The 22500-nt window shown below is 46.5% G+C and overlaps 1 protein-coding gene across 1 annotated transcript in view; it reads right to left on the bottom strand.

The window, feature by feature from the left end:
- lrp8 (low density lipoprotein receptor-related protein 8, apolipoprotein e receptor) overlaps positions 1–22500 on the bottom strand; it is a gene marked incomplete at both ends in the record, with an annotated part of 149855 nt that overhangs the window by 53850 nt on the left and 73505 nt on the right. Inside the window, one exon of the mRNA XM_080831768.1 lies at positions 5540–5668. Coding sequence (XP_080687894.1) covers positions 5540–5668 — 129 coding nt within the window. The remainder of the gene's footprint in view (positions 1–5539; positions 5669–22500) is intronic.

Genomic DNA, 22500 nt, shown 5'->3' on the forward strand with positions numbered 1-22500 from the left:
ATCTGTCACGATATGATCGGATATTTGAGCTGGAGGGATTAGCCTCTGTTGAAAATGATGACAAATTGAGCGATGCTGGCCTGGTTGTGTCAACAGCGAGCTGAGGGTGGGAAGCCACTGTAAAGTGACCGAAGCGACAGAGTGATGGCTGACCAACAGCGGACAAACCGAGGTGATGCCGGTCCACATCCACTGAAGAGACAATTGATACCACACTCCACCCGCTTCATTGATTACCCCTTAGAGACGGGTAACAGAACTGTGGCTAACAGAAAAAAGGAAGACGACAGAGACAGGGAGAGATGGAAGGAAAGAAAGAGAAGGAGAGATATAATCCCCCCTGAGAGTTATATATATTAAAAGCTGTTGTCCGTTAATGACATCATTTAGCATTTATTCATTGTTCTGTGAGTAAAGAGAGAGAGAGAAGCTGACAATAGATTGGTGAGGGAAAGTAGTATAACCATTCCCTTTTATGAGAATAACAGTTCCACACAGACAGAAAGAGAGGAGCACTATGTGAGAGTCATGGGTCCTGCCACGTACGGCCGGTTATCTGTTCTATGGTTTAAAGGGCCTGAAAGGGTTGTTGGTGGTGGGCATAGTGAGGGGCCTCATTCACAGAGAAAGCAGACGAGACGAGACGCTATATATCCCCCCTTACAGCCAGACCAACTCTTCCCAGAGAATTAGGGAGCAGATTAGCTGCTCATAATTAAGGAGGAATTAAGCATGAACTGTGTGGAGGGGGGGGGGGTGCAGGCAGAGTGGTTGGGCAGGCAGAGTGCCATCTCTCGGGCAGCGAGGCAGCAGTGGTTGACCAGCGTCTTGCCAGGCAGCACGCTACTACAGACCCACAGTCACAATGAAATCACCCCTTGCAAAGACTGCCATGAGTCTGGAGGTAACAGCATTTTTCCATTTATGTGGATGTTGCAATCCCCATGCTACCGTAAGTAATGTCCATTAATCATTCATAAAAAAGTACTGTAACAGCTCATGTTTTAATTTCCAAGGAGGCAAAAGCCCTGATAATGTGAATGCCCTCAGTGTGCGGAACAGCTGTCGCTCTTTTGATGGGATTTGGAGTGATGTGTTTGCTAGATGATGCCTAAATATAAACATTCAATTCAATTTAATTTTTCAATTTATGTTTCAATGTATTTATTTAATAAAATAAACATGAATGTTTCCCGTGTTTAATTTACAAATAATCAATGGATAAAATAGTTATATACTCTAATACATGTAAACAAATGCATGGCAACCGTCAAACCACACGTGTTCTTGACATCATCCATAATGAGAAGATTATTAGTGGTCATAGCAACAAGGTCAGAGGGTCATTCTTACCATATGGTTCTAATCTATAGTATGTCTATGTCCCATTCCGGCCACACCCTATGGTTCCCCATCTCTTCCAGGCACACGCAAGACCGTAGGTTCTCTGTTTTTGTTATTAGCTCACAGAGTTGAGACCACATAAAGGGCAAGCATATGATACATAATATCTCCTTAAGCTACGAGGTGGTAAAATCAATAGATGTATAGGTCACACATCTATGGATTCAACCTGAAATCGATAGTGCCTTTATGAATCAGATAGAGGCAAGAAGAACCCACTTTTTGACCGTGGATGTTGTATTCCCGCTGGGGCCCGACGGTGTAGTGTGCACACGTGTGTTTGTGTGTGTGTGTGTGTGTAAGTGAGTGAGTGAGTGAGTGAGTGAGTGAGTGAGTGAGTGAGTGAGTGAGTGGGTGAGTGAGTGAGTGTGTGTGTGTGTGTATTGCAGTAGTCTATAGGCTAGATGGCAACCTCTTCAACATCAGGAGGCTGCAAGCAACCCCCAAGCTGCAGAGAGTGAGGGTCCTTGAGCTGCAGTCTGCAGATGACTGCGCTCTTGTGGCTCACACTCCACAAGACCTTCAGGCTGTCCTGGATGCAGCTGTGAAGGCTTACAGCAGGATGGGGCTGACCATCAACATCGCCAAAACTGAGGTAGTCTGCCAGTGGAGCACCAGCATCCCATCCATGCCACCCATCTTCAGCATCTCCGGTAAAAATCTGGCTGTAGTACCATCATTTAAATACCTGGGAAGTATCCTCTCTGAGGACAATCACATTGACAGTGAGGTCCAGAACCGAATCCAACACGCATCAGCTGCCTTTTGGGAGACTCAGGCACCGGGTCTTTCAAAACAAAAACTTATATCTACATACAAAGATATCTGTGTACCAAGCCGTCTACATTACCACCCTCCTCTACAGTTGTGAAGCCTGGGTCACTTACAGCCGCCATGTTAAGTCCATGGAGCACTTTCACATTCGCTGTCTCCAGTGCATACTAGGGATCACCTGGTGTGACCGAGTGCCACATACCGAGGTCCTCAGGAGAGCAGGCTTTAGGAGCATGAAGGCCACCATCACCCACCATCAGCTTCAGTGGCTGGGGCACGTCATAAGGATGCCCCTCAGTCGGGTGCCTCATAAAGTGCTGTATGGACAGCTCGCCCAAGGTCAACGCTCTGCTGAAGGGCAGAAGAAGTGCTACAAAGATCAGATAAAAACAGCGCTAAAAAAGTGTAACATCAGACCTTGGGAACTGGAGGGCTTGGCTGCTGACCGTAACACCTGGCGTCAGATGTGCCAAGACGGGACCAAAGCACTAGAGGAGGACAGGACAGGACAGCCAGGAGACAGGAAAGGCGAGACAGAAGGTACAACAGAAAAACAACCAAGGTTGCCAGTACCACCACTAATACATACACATGTCCCACCTGCGACAAGACCTGTGGATCACGGATAGGACTATACAGCCACCAGAGATCTCATCGTTGAGTGTCAGAAGTGGACGTCATCATCGGCCTCGATAGACAACTGCAAGCAAGCGTGTGTGTTGGTGTGTGCACGCGTTTGTATGTGTGAAGTACAAACATGTTGAGAATGTTACTTTTAAAATGTATTCCACTGCAGAGTACAGAATACATATCCTTATATACTGTATAATCTCTAATGTTAGATTACTCAGGGTGAGTACCAGGAGAACACGAGACGTCATCTTATGGGGATACACCTGTTTTCTGACGTGTGTTCCTGAAAACCTTGTCCAAACAACGACTGACAACCGCAGAGCACAGCCTCTGCGTATATATATAGCGCGTGCACAGCATGCACTAGTCCTCTCACTGACCTGAAGCACCTCCATCTGGACAGTGAGGCAAAGGAAGGTGACGCCTTGTGTACCCCTTCAATCGTCCTCTTTAAGTTGAAGCACTTTGACGTCACCTTATGGGATGTGTATATCGCCGAGCTTCAGTGGACATTGCAAAGGATTTGTACATGGTGGCAACCTGGTTCGTAATTAGACCACCGATGACCCAGAACTCTCAATTAAAGGACTGTCCCATCGAGAGGCCAACAATAGGAAATGGGCAACAAACAACAAATGGTTAGGATGTTGTGTGTAGAACTCCTCTCCATATGGCTCACAATGCTGCCATACTCTGAGTGGATTGCGCAAGCAGCCCTGGCAGACATATTGCTTCAACAGACCAGACTGACCATGAAGTACACAATTATATCTGAGTTATTACCAACCTAAACTGGCCACAACTACATGGTTCCAAGGTGGAGTTGATGGGTAATAGTGGAGGTTTTTGTTAGTATTTCAGCTGTATTTTTTATGTCTTTACCAACTTATTACCTGTGGTAATTACCCAAAAACATACTACAATTTACCATATATTTACTAGATAAAGTAATTGGACTGTAAAAGCAACGGGTACCCAATGCACATCAACCTCTCTCCATGCTCTGACCACATTAAGTTTATTGGTCAAGATTTTAACTCAGTTTTTATTTCCACTCTCCAAATATGGACCCAATGAGACGGCACATTGCCATGAGTGAGACCCTTCTGACTCAGTGTCTGCTGTGTAATCAGAATGTTTTGCCAGCCAGGCAGGCCTTTACAGTGTGGCGGTGAAAGGAGATTCTAAAATTCGGTGATCTCAATGTGCCAATTCTGTTACATTCAAGCTTCTCAGTTTGCTAGAGAGCATAGCCCACACTTTCATAACCTCCCTAAAATGTCCATAATAGACTTACTTTTGGAAGTTCATTTCTTTTTTAAAGGATTTAGAGCACAAACACAACGGCCAACTGTTAACTGCTAACTAACTAAATTAGACGGGATCAAAACTAGTTAAGATGAAGAACCCTAAATATAAATTTCAAAGGGAGTATGGACTGAAGCCCTAAAAAGAGTAAAGAATATGCACGATTAGGTTTCATTAAATTCAAGGTTTGGCATTGCCTATACCTTTAGTAGAACTAAGATATCCTCATTCTATCCTAACAGATGTGTTAGATGTCACACACATGGAGCTGCATAACACACCGGTTCTGGGTATGTCATAAACTGGCAGGATACTGCTCCATTATATTTGATGTACTGTATAATGTTCTTAGTGTAACTTCAGAAGCATGTACTGTAATCACTACATTTGGTGTTCCACCTGTGAATATAAACTGGACACAAGAACAACTCCACATCATAACATTTGACTGGACACAAGAACAACTCAACATCATATCATTTGCCCCCCCCCCCCCCCCCCCCCCCCCCCACACACACACACACACACACACACACATACACTGCATCAAAAGGGCTACAACAACTAATGGATCATGTTTCTGTTGTATGTTTCTAATCTGTGTGTTTCTATATAAGGGGTTGTGTATGTTTCTAATCTGTGTGTTTCAATATAAGGGGCCATGTATGTTTCTAATCTTTGCGTTTCTATAAAAGGTGCCATGTATGTTTCTAATCTGTGTGTTTCTATAAGGGGTGTGCAGGAACTGGTGGATGACATCACTGCGCATTGACTGTGGCAGGGCTTTATCGGAAACGCTATTTTATGTAAATATTTTTATTTGAGAGAGAATAGCCGACTCATGACAATTTAACAAGTAATCCCTTCTAGTAATCAATGTAACTGTATAGTGATAACCAACAATTCAAATTTCAACTGTCTCTGAATACAGGTACTCGTTTCATGTATTCTAGATACATTAAATATTCCATTACCCCCCAACACTGGGCACAAAAAGCTGGCCTACTTCCTAACAGGAAAAGAGAACTGTCTTCCACAGTGTCATTTTAGCTGATCAAGGCAGTCGTGTGTGACATAACATCTTTGAGTACTCAACACACTAACGCAGGCCTCTTTTATCTACACAATAACGCAGGCCTCTTCTTCATCTCAGGGAAAGAAATGTGCTAAAAATACAGCAGCCTCTTATTTCATGATAGGTCTTGGTTATTTTTCTTTCTGTTGCTTTCCCCTTCACTATCTTTTAACCTATTCTCTCTCCTTTCCTACCTGTCTCTCAGTTTCTGTATCTCTATTTCTCTATTTTACCCGTTTCTCTCTGTTTGTCTATCTTTGTCTATTTTCCTTTATTCTTCCCCCCCATCCAGCCGTCATGTTTGTGCTGAGCCTTCGGTTTCAGCTGAGCTATGCAGAGACCCACCTGCAGCGCACTGCTCCTCATCAGCGCCGTTCTCACAGTCTCTCTCGCCGTCGCAGCGCCAAGACAGAGACACACACTTATTACTGGAACCCCCGCAGTCAAACTTCTCAGGCGGACATGTCTCCCGACCTGAGAGAGAGAGAGAGAGAGAGAGAGAGAGAGAGAGATAAGGGGGAGAAAGAAAGAGGAATACTTTTTTAATGAAACAGCTTGGTATGGGTTAACACCTGGTGTCCTGTGAGTGTGTACAGTTAGATGCACACAAAAGTGTCATAGATAGAGACAAGCTCACAAACACACACAAATATACACCTATATAAACACACAAATATACACCTATATAAACACACACAAATATACACCTATATAAACACACAAATATACACCTATATAAACACACACAAATATACACCTATATAAACACACAAATATACACCTATATAAACACACACAAATATACACCTATATAAACACACAAATATACACCTATATAAACACACAAATATACACCTATATAAACACACACAAATATACACCTATATATACACACAAATATACACCTATATAAACACACACAAATATACACCTATATAAACACACACAAATATACACCTATATAAACACACAAATATACACCTATATAAACACACACAAATATACACCTATATAAACACACAAATATACACCTATATATGAACAGACATCACTAACACACACAAATATACACCTATATATACACAGACATGCGACTCGCTAACAAACACAAATATACACCTATTATATGCACACACATGCACACAGACACACACAAATATACACCTAATAATGCACACACAGTGCACAGACATTCAATGAATCACACACAGCTTAAAATCTCATTATTGCCTGGGAGACTGCTTGTTAGATGTGTGCAGAACAATGTTAACCAACATTCTGCAAAAAAAATACAAATTCAAAAGGATACACACACACACACACACACACACACATCCTCACACAAGTCCTCCAAATCCCCCCCCCCCCCCCCTCCAAATCCATCTGAGCTGACTCAGGGGAACTTTATCCCAGATTACATTCCACTCCATGTCAAATGCAACTCCATCAATTAAACATTTCCCACTGCCACTGCTTTGGCAAGGGGCCCGCAAATCAATCGAGCCACACACTTTGCTTTTTTTCCTATAAAATCATTTTTTTTCTTTCTTCTCTTTCACTCTTTTCCTTTCCTTTCCTTTTCTTTCTTGGTGAAGAGCTATGAGCTCGCATGAGGAACTTCTTATTTCTTTTTTGGGGGGAGGGGGGAGTGAAGTGTGTGTGGTGTGTGTGTGTGTGTGTGTGTGGGGGGGGTCTTTTCAACTCCTTGGCACACGGCAGCACACTGAAGCTGAGCTTTTGTTGCCCTGAGTCGCTCCTATACTAGATCTGCAGCATTAATTTTCACATGAACACGAAATTCTTATTTATTTATTTTCTTTCACCCTCCGGAAGAATGGCTCTCTCGGGGTGAAACGGAGCCGGAGACAAAGGGAGCCCAGCCTGGCTATCTGTGGGTGGCGTAGCTGCAGACCTGCTCATTGTGGACCAGATGCTTCTATCGCTACAGAACACCACCCATGTGGGCTCTGGAGTAGAGCTGAATAGAGGCGTGGGGTCAGCCTGATGTGTGGAGGATAAGATGGATCTCATACACACAATGTGCAAGGAAGACAATAGCTAGTAAACGCACATGTGTATGTGTCTGTGTGGGTGTGTGCGCGGGTGCATATGTATGTGCGAGCAAATCATAAAGTATGTATATATCGTAAGTGTGTGCGTGGGTGTATGTGTGTGTGTATTGGTGCTATCGGAGCAGGGTGTGTTGTATGTCGGAGTGAGCTGAGATACTGCAGTGCGCTGGTGAAGGTGCACCTTCTTATCTCCTGCGTAACATGGCCGTCTCCAGAGGGAGCGTTCTCTCCTTGGCGCCACCCTCCTATGCTCCTTCTCTCCCTGCTCATACTTCATCCCTCTGTCTTTTTTGTACCATCTGGTCACCCTGTCTCCCTCCATTCTAATATCTACTCATTTTCTTTCAATTCACTCTCACAGCAGTTAAACAGACCTGCTTCTGTTGTACACACACACAACCACACGCTCTCGCACATGCACACGCACACGCACACGCACACGCACACACACACCCACACACACACACACACACACACAGACACACACACACTCACGCACACACACCTATATTCCCAAGTCCACAAAATAGGTTGCTTTTTTCTTGCTTTTGTACTTGATGGTTGGACAGGAGACAGTGCTGAATGTCTGTAATTGGGAGGGCTGGTTCTTGGGCTGGAGAGAGGAGTGGAAAGAAACAGTGCTCTGGTGCCTTATAACAGCAGTGACCAGAGACAACCAGGCAGCCAGATGGGCCACTTTCACAGCCATCAGTGAGAAAAGCCCGGCATCTGTCATCCCCCAGTCGGCCTGAGCCGCCACCGCACATACACACACACACACAGAGACACACAGACACACACACACACACACAGAGATACACACAAACACAGACACACACACACACACACAGATACACACACACACACACACACACACAGACACACACACACACACAGATACACACACACACACACACACACACACACACACACACACACACAGACACACAAACACACGGCTCCCCACGCTGCAGGTGCTGGGCCATTAAGAGTGTGCCTGGCTCGCTAGAACGGCACTGGGATTATCATATTTATCTAATAATGCAAATCAGCGTCATTGCTGAACTGATGAAATGTAGTTTAAAGGCGCCGGAAATGGAATTTTCCAAAGATGCACACGGATAACGCAGAGGAGGAGTAATCATTACGCTTCTCCCTTGGAGAGAGAATTAGATTAGGGGGTGCCGCTTTGAATTGCTTTACGTTATCAGAGTTCAGTGAAGTTTATATTTATGTACCGATAAGGGCAGTGAAACATAACTGTGTGTGTGTGTGTGTGTGTGTGTGTGTGTGTGTGTGTGTGTGTGTGTGTGTATCTCTGTGTGTGTGTGTGTGTGTGCGTGTGTGTCTGTGTGTCTGTGTGTTTTTGTGTGCGTGTGTGTGTGTGTGTGTGTCTGTGTGTCTGTGTGTCTATGGGTGTCAAAGCACAACTGTATGCTCTTTATACAGTTGCACCAGAGTGGCAAACTCTTTTTAATCATGTCCTTTAGGCTCAAAGACAGAGCTGCATTGCGGGACTCAGGGATATTTCAGAGCACACTGCACAGTACTTGAACATCCTCCGATGGCACTACAAAAAGCTGCTAAAAGCCAATGTGTTGTGTTAAAACTGCTCTACTGGATGCAGAAAAAGGTAATAGGTCCTGTGGCGGAGCTGCATGGTGGGACTGTTTGGTGTAGCTGTTCTGGTGACCTGCATGGTGGTAGTTAGACTCTGTGGCAGAGCATCATGGACTCTCCTAGGAAAATACATGCTTGTGATGGCAGTTGGAGAGTGGCGAGTGAGTTGGCAGGCTTTGTATGGCATAGTGGGCGCAGGCCTCTGCTCTGAGTGGCACAGTGGGCGCAGGCCTGGGCTCTGCCACCTCCATGTTCTCCACAGGGGCTGCTCTGAGAGCAGGCAGAATGCCTGGCCCTCGCACACACACGCCTCCAATGCCAGAAAACACTCACAGAGCTCTGAGGCTCACACATTCACACATCACACGCACAGACACCCATACATACACACACACACACATACACACACACAAAGTTATAGTGGTGGAAAACACTGGTGGGAAACAAAATGACTGAGGGGAAGGGGGGGTGCTACTGAGCATGGGCATTATTGCTTCCTCTCAGTGAGCACTAAAAGAAACACATACAAACACACACACACACACACACACACACACACACACACACAAACACACACACACACACACACAGGCACACACACAGGAGGCCCATTGCCTAGCGCAGAGAAACAAAGCTATAAAAACCACAGCCTTTGGAAGAACCATCATTAGAATTATCATTACTATGATAATCTCTCTCTCACACACACACACACACACACACACACACACACACACACACACACACACACACACACTTAAACAACTTGGACTCTGTCTCTCTACTCGTCGTCGCCCAAGCAGCGTGTAAAGATGAATATTTCATATCCTCTCACAGCCCAGACTCCAGAGCGGCCAACTAACCCAGCACACGGCCCTGATAAAACAACGCAGATTCCGGGGGAAAAAACAGAAAACTTCTGCCTTCTCCAGGTCACTGACCCAAACACAGACCCGTCTGAATCCAGGTGAGGGACCTGGTGGTTGATCCCGAGGTCGAGCATCTAAACCGATCTGTTCGACATCATTCCCTTATACCGCATGCATACAACGCTGGGCAATAAAAATGGCTAACAAGTGCTCAGCGGAGAATTGAAGGACCCTAATAAATGCTGGGTTTATGGCTGATGTTCATCACAGGACGTGTAGACGGCAGAGTGGCTGGCCAGGGTGAGTCTCAGGGCTTTGTCTGGCCTCGGAGTCTCCGTCTCTGTGCCATGCCAGACAGGTTATTTATACACATGGCTTGGAGTGTGTCTGTGTGTGTGTGTGTGTGTGATGGAATTAATTACATCACAAATGTGTGTCTATTTGGGTGCATATGAATTTGTGAGTGTGTGTGCGTGCAAAGGCATGTATTAAACTACATTCAAGTTTGCGTGTCTCTGTGTGTTTGTGTGGAAATTAATTATGTCTTGAGTGTGTCTGCGTGCCTGCATTTGTGTTTGTCTAGGTCTGTGTGTGTTTGTGTGTCTGTATGTGTGCGTGTTTGTGTGTGTGTGTGTGTGTGTGTGTGTGTTTGTGTGTGTGTGTGTGTGTGTGTGTGTGTGTATGTGTTTGTGTGTGTCTGTGTGTATCTGCTCATGTGATCCCATTAGTAGAGAGAGAGAAAGAAAGGAAGATAGGGAGGAAGCAGGACTAGGAGAGAGCGAGAAAGAGGGTAAGAGAAAAAGCGCGCCAGAGAGAGAGAGAGGGAGAAAGAGAGAGAGAGGGAGGGCGAGAGAAAGGGAGAAAGAGAGAGAGAGGGAGAGAGAAACACTCTGGCATTCCTTCCACGCTCCTCTGGGGCGGCAGCCATGATAAGACTGGAGAGGCTGTCCATACAGTATGTTAATGTCCTTGTGATTAACTGCCTGCCTAATTCCATTTCACCAGAGTGGGGGTGGTGCTGGAGGAGGGAGAGGGTGCTGCAGAAGGGAGAGACGGCACATTTTATGGCCTTCCCTCCATGCATTAAAAAAACACTGGTGAACCTGATTGATTCGGATACCTCACAACCCACGAGGCTAATGTAAAGGTAATACATTTGCTGGCAAAGGCCTTCTAGGTACATTATACATGCGGGGGGAGGGGGGGCGATGGCAGAGCGATGAGGGGTCTAACTCACTGTTGTGCCGCTGTAACGTCACTTACACTGGCTGTGCGTGTGATTACACTGCTCTGAATTATTATAGGTGGCCTGGCCCTCTTCGGAGTCACTACGGCATCACACTGAAGAATGATTATTCAGCAGGCCAGGTGAGGAAAACATGGTCGTGCAAGAAGTGAAAGGTTAAACCCTGTGTGCATGTGTTAATGTGAAATGTAGAAGTGGTGACATCTACAGGGAGTCAACAGTACCGAGGCTATATGAAGTATTTCATGGGAAGGAGTGGGTAATGTATGGGTCTGTGAGTTTTACAGGCATTTCCCCAGTCTAAGAGCTTCCCTTTGATGTGGATGCTGCTTCTTCAATGAGAAGTAATTATTTGAAGTCTGCAGAGCCGCAGTGACCTGCTCTCACACACACACACAGACACACACAGAGACACACACAGAGACACACACACACACACCGGCTTTGCCCCACTCCGGACTGGCCACAGATGCCAGCCAGACCTGCAACAGCTCCCCGCCTCCCCTGCCCATCAGCGCTCTCGTGTGCTCTTCACCTGCTTCAGCCAGCTCAGCTCATCACTCCATCACTGCCCCCCCCCCCCCCCTATGTACACACTCACTCTGCCCAAACACTAGTCCTTACCTAGCCCTGTCTGGCATTCAGTCATTGGGAGTCTGAAGAGCTGAAATATCTTGGTTTACCTGAGGCAACAAGACTCCCCTTTTAAAACCTTAGCCTCACTGAACAAGAAACAGTTTTTTTGTGAAGCCACTGTGGAGGAAATAAAGCAAAACACTAAAAAGGACCTGAAGTGGAACAATTTTATGAGTATGCTCACAAAAGGCCTTTTCTTAAAAAACAAGCTCATTATTCTAGGCGACACTCGATTGCTCCTAAGTGCCCACCCAGGCGCACACAATATGATTCACCTTCAGACTCATCTGGATGCACCTGTCAGGGTAACGCATTGCCCACCATTGGGAGAGAAAGACAGAGAGGGAGACTGAGAGAGAGAGGAAGATAGAGAGAGACAGAGAGAGGGAGAGACAGAGAGAGTGAGAGAGAGGAAGATAGAGAAAGACAGAGAAAGGGAGAGACAGAGAGAGAGAGACAGAAAGAGAGAGAGAGACAGAGAGAGTGAGAGAGAGGAAGATAGAGAGAGAGACAGAGAGAGAGAGAGACAGAGAGAGGGAGAGTGAGAGAGAGGGAGAGTGAGAGAGAGGGAGAGTGAGGAAGATACATAGATGAAGAGAGAGAGACAGAGAGAGAGAGAGACAGAGAGAGGGAGAGTGAGAGAGAGGGAGAGTGAGAGAGAGGGAGAGTGAGAGAGAGGGAGAGTGAGGAAGATACATAGATGAAGAGAGAGAGAGAGACAGTGAAACATTATTAACTGCTAGTTCATTTCAAAGAGTTTGTTTACCCTTAGGGATATGCAGTGAACGTTTTGACTCAATGGCATCTCATCAATTATGTGTAAAATAATGTGATGTAATAAATAGATGATCAGCTCAAAATGACAATAATTAGAGGGAAGCTTCGGCCAGTGTGGAGAGGTAATCGTGATATCTACGAGCACCATAAACTTTTACCACACCAGGAGTCTGGGCCGTAAAGTTAGGGCCAGAGTGGTCATTCGCAATCAATAAACCACAAGCAACTGAACACGGCAGAGCAGGTCATCACAGCATGCTGAAGAGGGGAGGACAGAGACGGACGAGAGGAAAGACAGAGAGAAAGAGACGCCATGTTTCCCTCGTTGTTTTTGTTTCCCTCGATTGTGTCTACTGCATGTCAATGCTGTGTCTGAAGTGGCCTTCGCTTTGGCAGCATGAAGCTGTGAGGCTTTTGAAACTTGGGGGGAAAAAACTTGTAAAACTTGAAATTTAGACAGATTTGAAATGAGACTGAAAAGAATGACACAGACAAAGACAAATGCGTGACAGCCACAGCGGGGAGAACAAAACCCAAGGGAACAATGAAGGCGTCATTAAGCAGACAAGGCGATGTGGAGGCAGACGATGTTATCATTTTAACCGTCACATAATCTGCAGAAACAACGAGAAGGAACAACAAGGAGTGGAGGAGACAAACAAATAAAGGGCGGCTGAAGAGGAAGGTAAAACACATGGGAATGGAAATGAAATGCAAATAATAGGGAGACAAAAAGAAAGATGAGAGAGGATCCGTTTAAAAAGACTGGGTCATCTTTTGGCAGAACATCAAATTGACAAAGGAAAACAGGTTCCCAAATTTAGTTTTTCTTTGATAAATTGGACATGGTGAAAGTGAAATAGGGAAAGAAGGAGAAAGCAAAACAAAGACGGATGTGTGTGTGTGTGTGTGTGTGTGTGTGTGTGTGTGTGTGTGTGTGTGTGTGTGTGTGTGTGTATGTGTGTGTATGTGTGAGAGAGAGCGCTGCTGGAAACATAACAAAGGGAAGGATAATAAGAAAACAAAAGAAAGAGAAAGAGATCTACACTGAGAGAGAATAAGAGACCTAATGTATGTGGGAAAGGAGAAAGAGAGAGAGAGAATAAGAGAGAGAAGGAGAGAGAGAAAGAGAGAAAGAATAAGAGAGAGAAGGAGAGAGAGAGAAAGAGAGAGAGAATAAGAGAGAGAAGGCGAGAGAAGGAGAGAGGGTCCCTCAGGCCCACATGGAGGAGGGGTGTGTCAGAAGGCTACAGCGAGTGTGTCATCAGACGATGAGGTGAAATCACACAAATACTCCACTAAAGCACGACAGGCTGAGCTAGATCCACTGCTTCATTAGCGCGCACATTACCTTCCCCCCACAACACACACACACTCACATACACATTCACACACACACACACACACACACACACACACACACACACACACACACACACACACACACACATGCACACACACACACGCAATCATAAATCTGCCCAGAAGCAGGACAGGGAAGCACACTGACATTTGTTTACCCGCAGGGAAAGACACGGGTGAGAGAGCGAGCATGAGACTCAGACAGAGAAAGAGAGAGACAAAAAGAGGAGAGAGAGAGAGAGAGAGAGAGAGAGAGAGAGAGAGAGAGAGAGAGAGAGAGAGAGAGAGAAGGTTGAGGTCAGATTCAGGTCACTGTCAGACGAATATCAATGAGGGGGAATCTGGGATTGGGTTTGGGGAATTGGGGCTTCTATTCACCTGAGGGCTGTCCTACTGACACAGTCAAACATGCACACACACACACACACACACACACACACACACACACACACACACACACACACTCACACACGAGAACAGTCAGACAAACAAGCCCTCTTGAGACCCACCCCAAAATGCCTTGCACGCACACACACAAACACGCACAAACACATACACACACACACACACACACACACACACTAACTTTGTGATATCCAGGGCACACACATGACAGGAATCCTATACTATGCCAGTCAATAGGCTCAGGCATGCCTTAATCACACATCCCCTTGGTAAGTTGCACGTCTCCATTGGTTTGCCATGGCAAGCAGCCCTGACGGTGGACGTGAATCTAATTGTGGTAAAATCGCATTTTTAAACCAAGCTGGGATAGTTAATGTGGCTAAGCGGAACGGATGTGGAATGTGGTTTGGAATATGTATGTGACGGCAGCACAATTACTTCCACCTAATGCTTCATTTAATGGAATAAAACCAACAACGTTTCGAGAAGAACTGTAATTATGCAGACACTGCCTGTAGACATATTCAAAATCTACTCAAAAGATTGCCATAAATTGAAAAAAAAGAACATTTATTAAATGTCTTTGCCATATAAATAGACGTTATGTGTTATGAAATGCTAATGCTTTATTAAAACACTGTACAGACGTATGGATAAAACAGGCCCTTTTGTGCACAGACTTCTTGTCAGAACAGCCAATTCCATTTATTTTCCATTTTGACTTTCATTCTACTTTATCCTAACCAATTAGACCAGGCATTCTTTAGGGGTTGCTTGTCTGTCGTCATTATGCTAGTGGCTTTTCCATTCTGCTCTCATCTTTTCATCAATTTTCACCTCATTTCTGTATGTCTCCAGCCAACTTGAGATACGTCCACACACATAATGAAGTCATGAGTGACATTCAGATGGAAAGAAATTACAGCATCATGCCTCAGACTGGATGAAAGGCATAATAAACTGACCTTTTAATGTCATTAAGAACGCTGTGTGTGGTAAGGATTCATAGCATATCCAAGTGAGAATCGTTAATTCAAAGCGACGTTTTTTCGCAAGTGTGCGGGCGATTTCGACGGTTGCCCTCATCTTCTGTTTGTAAACAGACGATCAGGCCTCGTTAACGTCCAGCCCCTGTCACTCATCTTCACAGCCACACGTCTCTGTCACACGAAAAAGGCCATGAAGCCCAGCGGCCATCGAGTCTCCAGAGAGGCAAGCTCCTCAGTTTCGACCAGTGAAGAAGCTACTTACTCATCAGCCACTGAGGAGGATAAAGGAAAGGAAGCTACACCAGTCACTGCACTCATAGACTGGCACACTGGGCATGGTGCATGATGGGAGGGCAGGACGAGGACACCACACTGAACACTAGTGGAATTTGTGAAGTATTGCATATAATAGGACTGTTAGGTAAAATAACAAAAAGATCTCCGACGTTATTTCAGGCCGTCTCTAAAGTTTCACAACGTTTCCAAAGACCTCACAAGGAATATCCAGGTGTTTTTGTTCTCAGGTTGTTGATTTTTTAAAGCCATTTTCTCAGCGTGTTCTGTTGTGCTGTGGCAGCAGGGCCACTGCCTTGCTTGCCCACCCACATGCACAGAGATTGGGCAATCCGGCATGTTTGCACGAGTGCCTGCGCCCCCCCCTGCACACGGTGCTGTGAAGAGTGAGGATCCCCATGGCCCTGTTTATCTGCTCCGTGTGCCCTACCGAGGAGGAAAGTGGAGCGTAAAGCAGCAGAAGGGAGAGGGGGGGGGGGGTGAGAGGAGCTTCCTTTGCTCCAGACACAAAGAAAATGAGTGAAAAGGGAGCGAGAGAGAGAGAGAGAGAGACAGGCAGAGTGCACGCAAGAGAGAGCACCTCTACCTTGTATTTTCTGAATGGATTCTAAACACAAGAGAGCAGGCAAACTGTCTGTGAAAGGCGTGTGTGAGTCTGTGTGTGAGTGTGTGTGTGTGTTGGCGTATCTGTGTTTGTGTGTCCTCCTGGTGAATCCTGCTTGATGGTACTACAGCTACAGTAATCTGAGAACACAGAAGTCTGATTGATTTTCATAGCCTTGTCTTGCACATTCAATTAAAATATGGGGGGAGGGGGCAATGGTGGCAAGCTGTGATTTGATATTGACTAATTTGTCCCAATCCGCCCGTCCTGTGATATCTTAATGCTGGGAGTTAAGCCCTGTTGTCTGCTCTTTGAAGATCTTCTGAGGGAAGCTTGACATGCGACTCGCCACGCATTTAACCAGGATGAGCAGCTATCTTTTTTTTTTACTCCCACTAATTTGTTACATGAGTTTGTGAAGCGCTTTCACGCCTCTCTCCTTCAAATGCAGACAATCCAGATAATACACCAGACAATCCAATATATGACAGGGACTGAAGATCTCTCACGACGACTTTGGCTGCTAATTAAGGTTGTGTGTGATTAGTGACGTCTTCTGAAAGACTAATGCCAGGAGCTAGTGCCAAGAAAGGGCAAGAGAGGCAGAGATAAAGAGAGAGAGAGAAGAGGAAATGACAGAGAGAGGGGCTAGAGAGAGAGACAAAAGACAAACAAAGAATGGGAACTCAATGTTGTTAAGTGGAAAAGTCCGCTATAGTATCACACTGCAGATGGTGGAGCAAAAAAGGAGGTGACTATTTTGACTGGAGGAAGAGTCGACTCGCCATGTCTCCATGTCACTTGCAGGAGAGAGTTAAAGTCTAACAAACATTTTGGGGGCCATTTTAGCAAGGAGATCCAGCCTGAGAATGGATAAAGAGACTCAGCGCACACGTACGCCCACTCTCTCATCGATGGGAATTCGCTGCTTCCCCGGAACACCTGTTTTAAGTGGATTGCGGTGATGTAATGGCACCAGCCACTGGGTTTTAATGAGACTGAAATAGGCACCTGGTCCATGGAGGCAGAAACTTCTAGACTACACAAAAGTGATGCTTCGAAAGAACTTTGCATTCAGCTCCAATTAGAGCATCATTGGCATGTGCAAGCCAGGCTCCACTGCTTAGAGAAAAAGAGGCTATCAGTAAGCAACAGATGAGCAAGTGTTGTCAATCTGCTATCAGCGCGCCTCATCTTGGGGTCCGCATGCATCTAAACCGTGTCCTTGAGAAAGTCTTTTAGGCAGCTGTCCACCTAGTCAGGTGATATGAGAAGCCTCTGGCGTGAATACCAATGCAAACCAAGAAAATTATCCCTTACCTTTGTACTAGCTCATAGTTTGCTCGTGCCTATGTATGCGTGTGTGTGTGTGTGTGTGTGTGTGTGTGTGTGTGTGTGTGTGTGCATCGGTGCGTCCATGCATGCATTAGAAAGCATGTATTGCTCCTCTACAGCGGTGTGTGTAATATGTAGGGCTGGCAGAATCCGACCCCTGAGAGCTCCCTGATGAAGGATCAATGTTAGGCTGTGGAGCTCCGGGCTCACTAATGATGCGTAAAAATGGCACTGATGGAAACACTGTAGTCTGCTTACATGGGGGGGGGGATTTCCTTGTGCATGACAGCCACGCTCGGCTGAGGATTTTGTTTGCTACACCGACAGTTACGTTTCACTTGGAGAGAGACAATAGAAGAGTCTAGACCTTGCTGAGGTGTAGCTGAAAGAAATCTTTCAGTCCACAGTGCTGCCTGTTTGCTAGGCAAGGCAAGTTCTTCAGTGTATTTTATATCCCATTTCCTTTGAACGTCTGGAAGTCATATTTAACTTTTGCAGGTGAAATTATTCATGAGCTCTTACCACACTCTCCCTACACTATCCCAAATCGAATGACAATCAAATCATGAAGAACTGTGGAAGACATGCAAGATTAAATCACAATATTCAGAGCCAATCATGGTGATGGGGAACTAAAAGTGACACACTGTCAGGTATGAAGAAAATGGAGTGATACTGAGATATGATGGAGGTGTGTGAGAGAAGTGATGGGAGGCTGTGCCTCAGAACCCCAGCCATAGCCTGGCTCCAGGTTGACTCCCTTCTCAAATTCAAGGTCTTTGTCACAACAGCTCTGATAGGTGAAAATTCACCCTAGTTACCTCAGGACTACGGAGCTGCATATAAGTTTATTATTAGACAAACAACCACAACAACAACAATTGCAATCGGGCTCCCCTCCCAGCACAAGGCTGAAAGTGAAGGCAATGATAACCAGGTTCCCCGACCGCACAAGGTTTATATAGTCAGAAGTTAAGCTTTCAGCAGGAATAACCACGTGGTGGATTTCTCACGTCCGAGGCTCCCTGTCTTGCAAGGATGGCAGTTTTGCACGAGGACGAAATCCATGTCCTTGCTTTCATAAGCACATGATTCATATAAGGTAATCAATAAAACAAGGCACTTGATTATTATATTCTTAAGTCATTAACAGTGTTTGGAAATAATCTCCATCGAGCTCTTCTTCTCATTGGCTAAATCCTCTCATTCACACTCATGCTTTAATGCGACTTGACTAGCTTGTGTCAAACATAAAAAAAAAAGAGCTAAAGGAAAAACACAAAGAAAAAACAGTCTGTGAGGTTCATTGCTCTTCTTACTGTGGCAAGGATGTGGAGCTCTGAACGTGGACACAGCAGATGGGCTCTAGAACTTTGATCAGAACAGAACCGAATGGAACCAGTGAACAGAACCTGCTCAAACTGATAAACAGCCAGTCAGACTGCATGGCTTCCTCATCACTTCTGCACGGGCCTGGATGGCCAGAGAGGGCAGTGAGAGGTGTGTGTGGTGTGGGGGGAGAGGGCAGTGAGAGGTGCGTGTGGTGTGGGGGGGGGAGAGGGGAGGGCCTGGATGGCCAGAGAGGGCAGTGAGAGGTGTGTATGGTGTGGCCAGAGAGGGCAGTGAGAGGTGTGTGTGGTGTGGGGGGAGAGGGCAGTGAGAGGTGCGTGTGGTGCGGGGGGGGGGGGGGGGGGGGAGGGCCTGGATGGCCAGAGAGGGCACAGAGAGGTGTGTGTGGTGTGGGGGCAGAGGAAAGGGGAGGAGGGGCCGCTGAGGGTCACCAGTTGGCCTGAGAGCACTGCCTGGGCTCCGTCACATGGGAAATTACTGGAAGAACTGCCACTTGGAGCATGAAATTGAAGCTGTCCGCTGCATCTGACTGAATCCTTCCCTAATATTCAAAAGAATTAACCAGTGAAAATCACTCCACCACACTATAATAGGCTCAGGCTTTTGTCTCCGGGTGCAGTCCAGCGGAGAAGATGCAAGGTCAGCCTCATACAGAGGATGAGCTGAGGCAAACTGCATTGGTCTTCAGTCATTTCCTCACCTCTCCACAATGAAATAGACCCGTTTTTTTCAAGATGCTATCTGAAATGGATTTGATTTGACATGACTCAGGGAAAAGTTTGAAGTGTGGCATGTGTCAGCTTTTCAAGCTTTTCCTGCATCGCTCGACGCAAAGACAGCGTGGGCTGGGAGTAATCGGCTGTCAGAAAGAGCCTCTGGAATGTTGCGGCGGCGGTGACCAGAACTGTGAACCAGACGACAGAAGTGGAGAGAGAGTTCATGTGTGTGGAACATGAAGTGCTCTCCTGGCTGCAACGGCTGTCTGCATCCAGCCAAATTGCCCCTCATCACCGACTAATCCAGCTAGCCCTGGTGGACTCAGAGTGACACACACGCGGATCGATAAGTCAACCCCGACGGGCAGTCTGTCCTCTGCGCTCGTAAATGCCTCAAAAGCCCCCCAATGGCTCTGTGCTGTTATGCCCTGCATCAGAGCTCAGCTCTTCCAGAAATAGAAAGCATTAGGAAGCCAGAAAGGACCATCAATGAAGGAAGAAGCCCTATCCCTCGGAAAACATTTGAATGAAGCACCGGAGCTGATCGATATTCTCTGAGACGCCTGGTCCATCGTACCGACACGCTGGGCTGTTGGAGGCCTCTCCACCTTTCTAAGTTCATTGAAACTTCTCGCTCTTTTTTCACTCCTGTCTCGATTGGCTTCAAAATGTTGTAATTACCAAAAAACTCCTGGCAAGATGCCTGGAGAGGCTTGGCTTAATGTGATTGTGCTGATCTCCAGCACCAAACCCATTGATTCCTTTCATGGGAAATCAATCCAATCAGTTGCATTATTTAGCTGTCCGCAGGCGGGATCAGCGCTTGAGAAAGGCTTGTTTCGGAGGGTAGCGGGAATTGAAGGTAGAATGTTAATTGCAAATTAATCAAGCCAGTGCACAAGGAGAGAGAACCAAGCAGGAAGCAGATGAAGCCTCAGATACATGCCCAGAGACATGCTCGATCGATCTGGAGTTAAAGTTTGTGGATAACTCCTCCGTTGACCGACCGCCTGAGTACGGAGAACTGAATAAAATGAAAGGTTAGATAAGATCAGGTAAAGGAGATCTCGATTTTCACCAAGACATCACTGGTATTCATCATTCTGATTCGAATGTGAAGGTTTTGAATTGAGGGTGATGCTGAGAGGGGATTTCATATCGTCTACTCTGTGATGTTTAATCTTTAATCACAGTATGTATGTGCAAGCAAAGCCAAATGTAGCCCAGTGGCATTATGCTCTAAAGACCCATTCCCCCCCTCCGCAAATGCAGACCCAGTAATAATCGGATCCATTATTACCTTAAAACCCACAACGGGGGGCATATCTGGCACTAGTCCCCACTCCATAAGCTGAGATATTAGCATCGACTCCACCACCTAATCTTTGACCAGCTGGTCAGTAATGCCAGAGCCCTATGTTTGACGCATCTGTTTCCAACCGAGAGACAGGGTTGTAAGGGGGCTTGCCTGTCCTATCCACTGACACAGACACAGGTCAAACAGGAAGCGTGCCACCTGATATTGCCAACATCCTCTCTGAGTAATCACAGGGCATTCGCCATTTCCATTTTTCATAATTACACCAGCAGGTGATTCGCATGGGGATCGGAGCGAAATAAGCACGCGGCTCGTGTTCACACGCTGCTTTTTATTACTTTTTAATGCAACTATAATGACTTTCCCGGCCACAGCCATTGATCAAGACATCGGCAGCGTGGCAGGGAGCGCTGAACCCACCTCATTTTTCACCATTACTCACCAGACAGAGCACGAGCACTGCCGCAGGTTTCTTACCCGCACGGCTGTGGTTAAGCACACCAGAAAGCAAGACGACAGACAAGGGCTTGATCTGCTGAAGAAGGAGACTTCAACCCGGACTTCAACCCGGTAGTGTAGGAGAGCATCCGAGCGTTTTTAGAAACGTACTTAATAAGAGGGTACGGTGAATACAGAGGCTACAATTACGCACCGTCTTGACAAAATGGTGCCTGTGAAGCAGCCTTCTCCACTCTGCTTCCTCATGGCAGAAAGCTTCAACTCAGAGCTACAGTAAATAGTCTGCAGCAGTGGCTGGATCACATGTGGCTCTGTAAGACCCTCCATTAACGACAAGACAGAAACCACCCCCGGGGTGACCTTGCGGCTATTATGACCGCACTCAATCCAGGTACCGGCCGTGACCTCTGAAAATGGACCGTACAAGGCGACGGACCGACAGTCTCCCCTGGCTCTCGCTCCCTCTCAGCTGGCCTGTTCACAGGTACGGTGCAGGGTCAGTCTGACGGAGGCCACTGGCTACAGCTGAAAGCAATTTTCTAAAAGCAATCTAGCAGTGAAACCTGGTCTCTGAAATAAAGGGCTTAGGTCTGGCTGCAGCAAGCCACTGCTCAGTGACCTTGTTGTCCACTTGGTGGAATCTGATTTGTTGTGCGCACACATATGTGTGTGTGCATGTGTGTGTGTGTGTGTGTGTGTGTGTGTGTGTGTGTGCATATGTGTGTGTGTGTGCTGTTGGGGGGGGCACGAGTGACAGCGTCTGGGCATGTCTGTGTATGTCTGTATGTGTGTTTCCCAGTACACACTTGTGCTTGTGTGTGTTGTGTCTGCGTCACGTCACGATCAATACGCCTCTGCTTAAATCACTGATCCAGGGGAGGGGGCACTCGGGGGGGGGGGGGGGGGGGGGGGGGCACCTGATCAGCCCCCATCCCTGAACCTGGAACCAGACAGAAACTGCCTTTTTTACATTGACCTCGCTGGGACCCACACCTGACCCCCTCCGGAGAAGAATCTGAACCCATTCCATCTGGCCTCTGAGCTCCATCTCTACTGAGCCCACAGGTCAGGGCCACTCCTTCTCAATCCAGCCAACGCTTTCTCTATGGTGGGCAAGACAGCTCAAGACCCAGGTCTCCCACCGCTGCCTATACAGCTTCTGAGAGTAACAAGCCTGTTTTTGAACAGAAAAAAAGCCTTCTCAATTATGTCAGTCTGTGAAGAAAAGTACCCCCCCCCCCCCCCCCCCTCCCC

Source organism: Sprattus sprattus, assembly GCF_963457725.1.
Source record: "Sprattus sprattus genome assembly, chromosome: 2".
In the NCBI taxonomy this organism is placed as follows: Eukaryota; Metazoa; Chordata; class Actinopteri; order Clupeiformes; family Clupeidae; genus Sprattus; species Sprattus sprattus.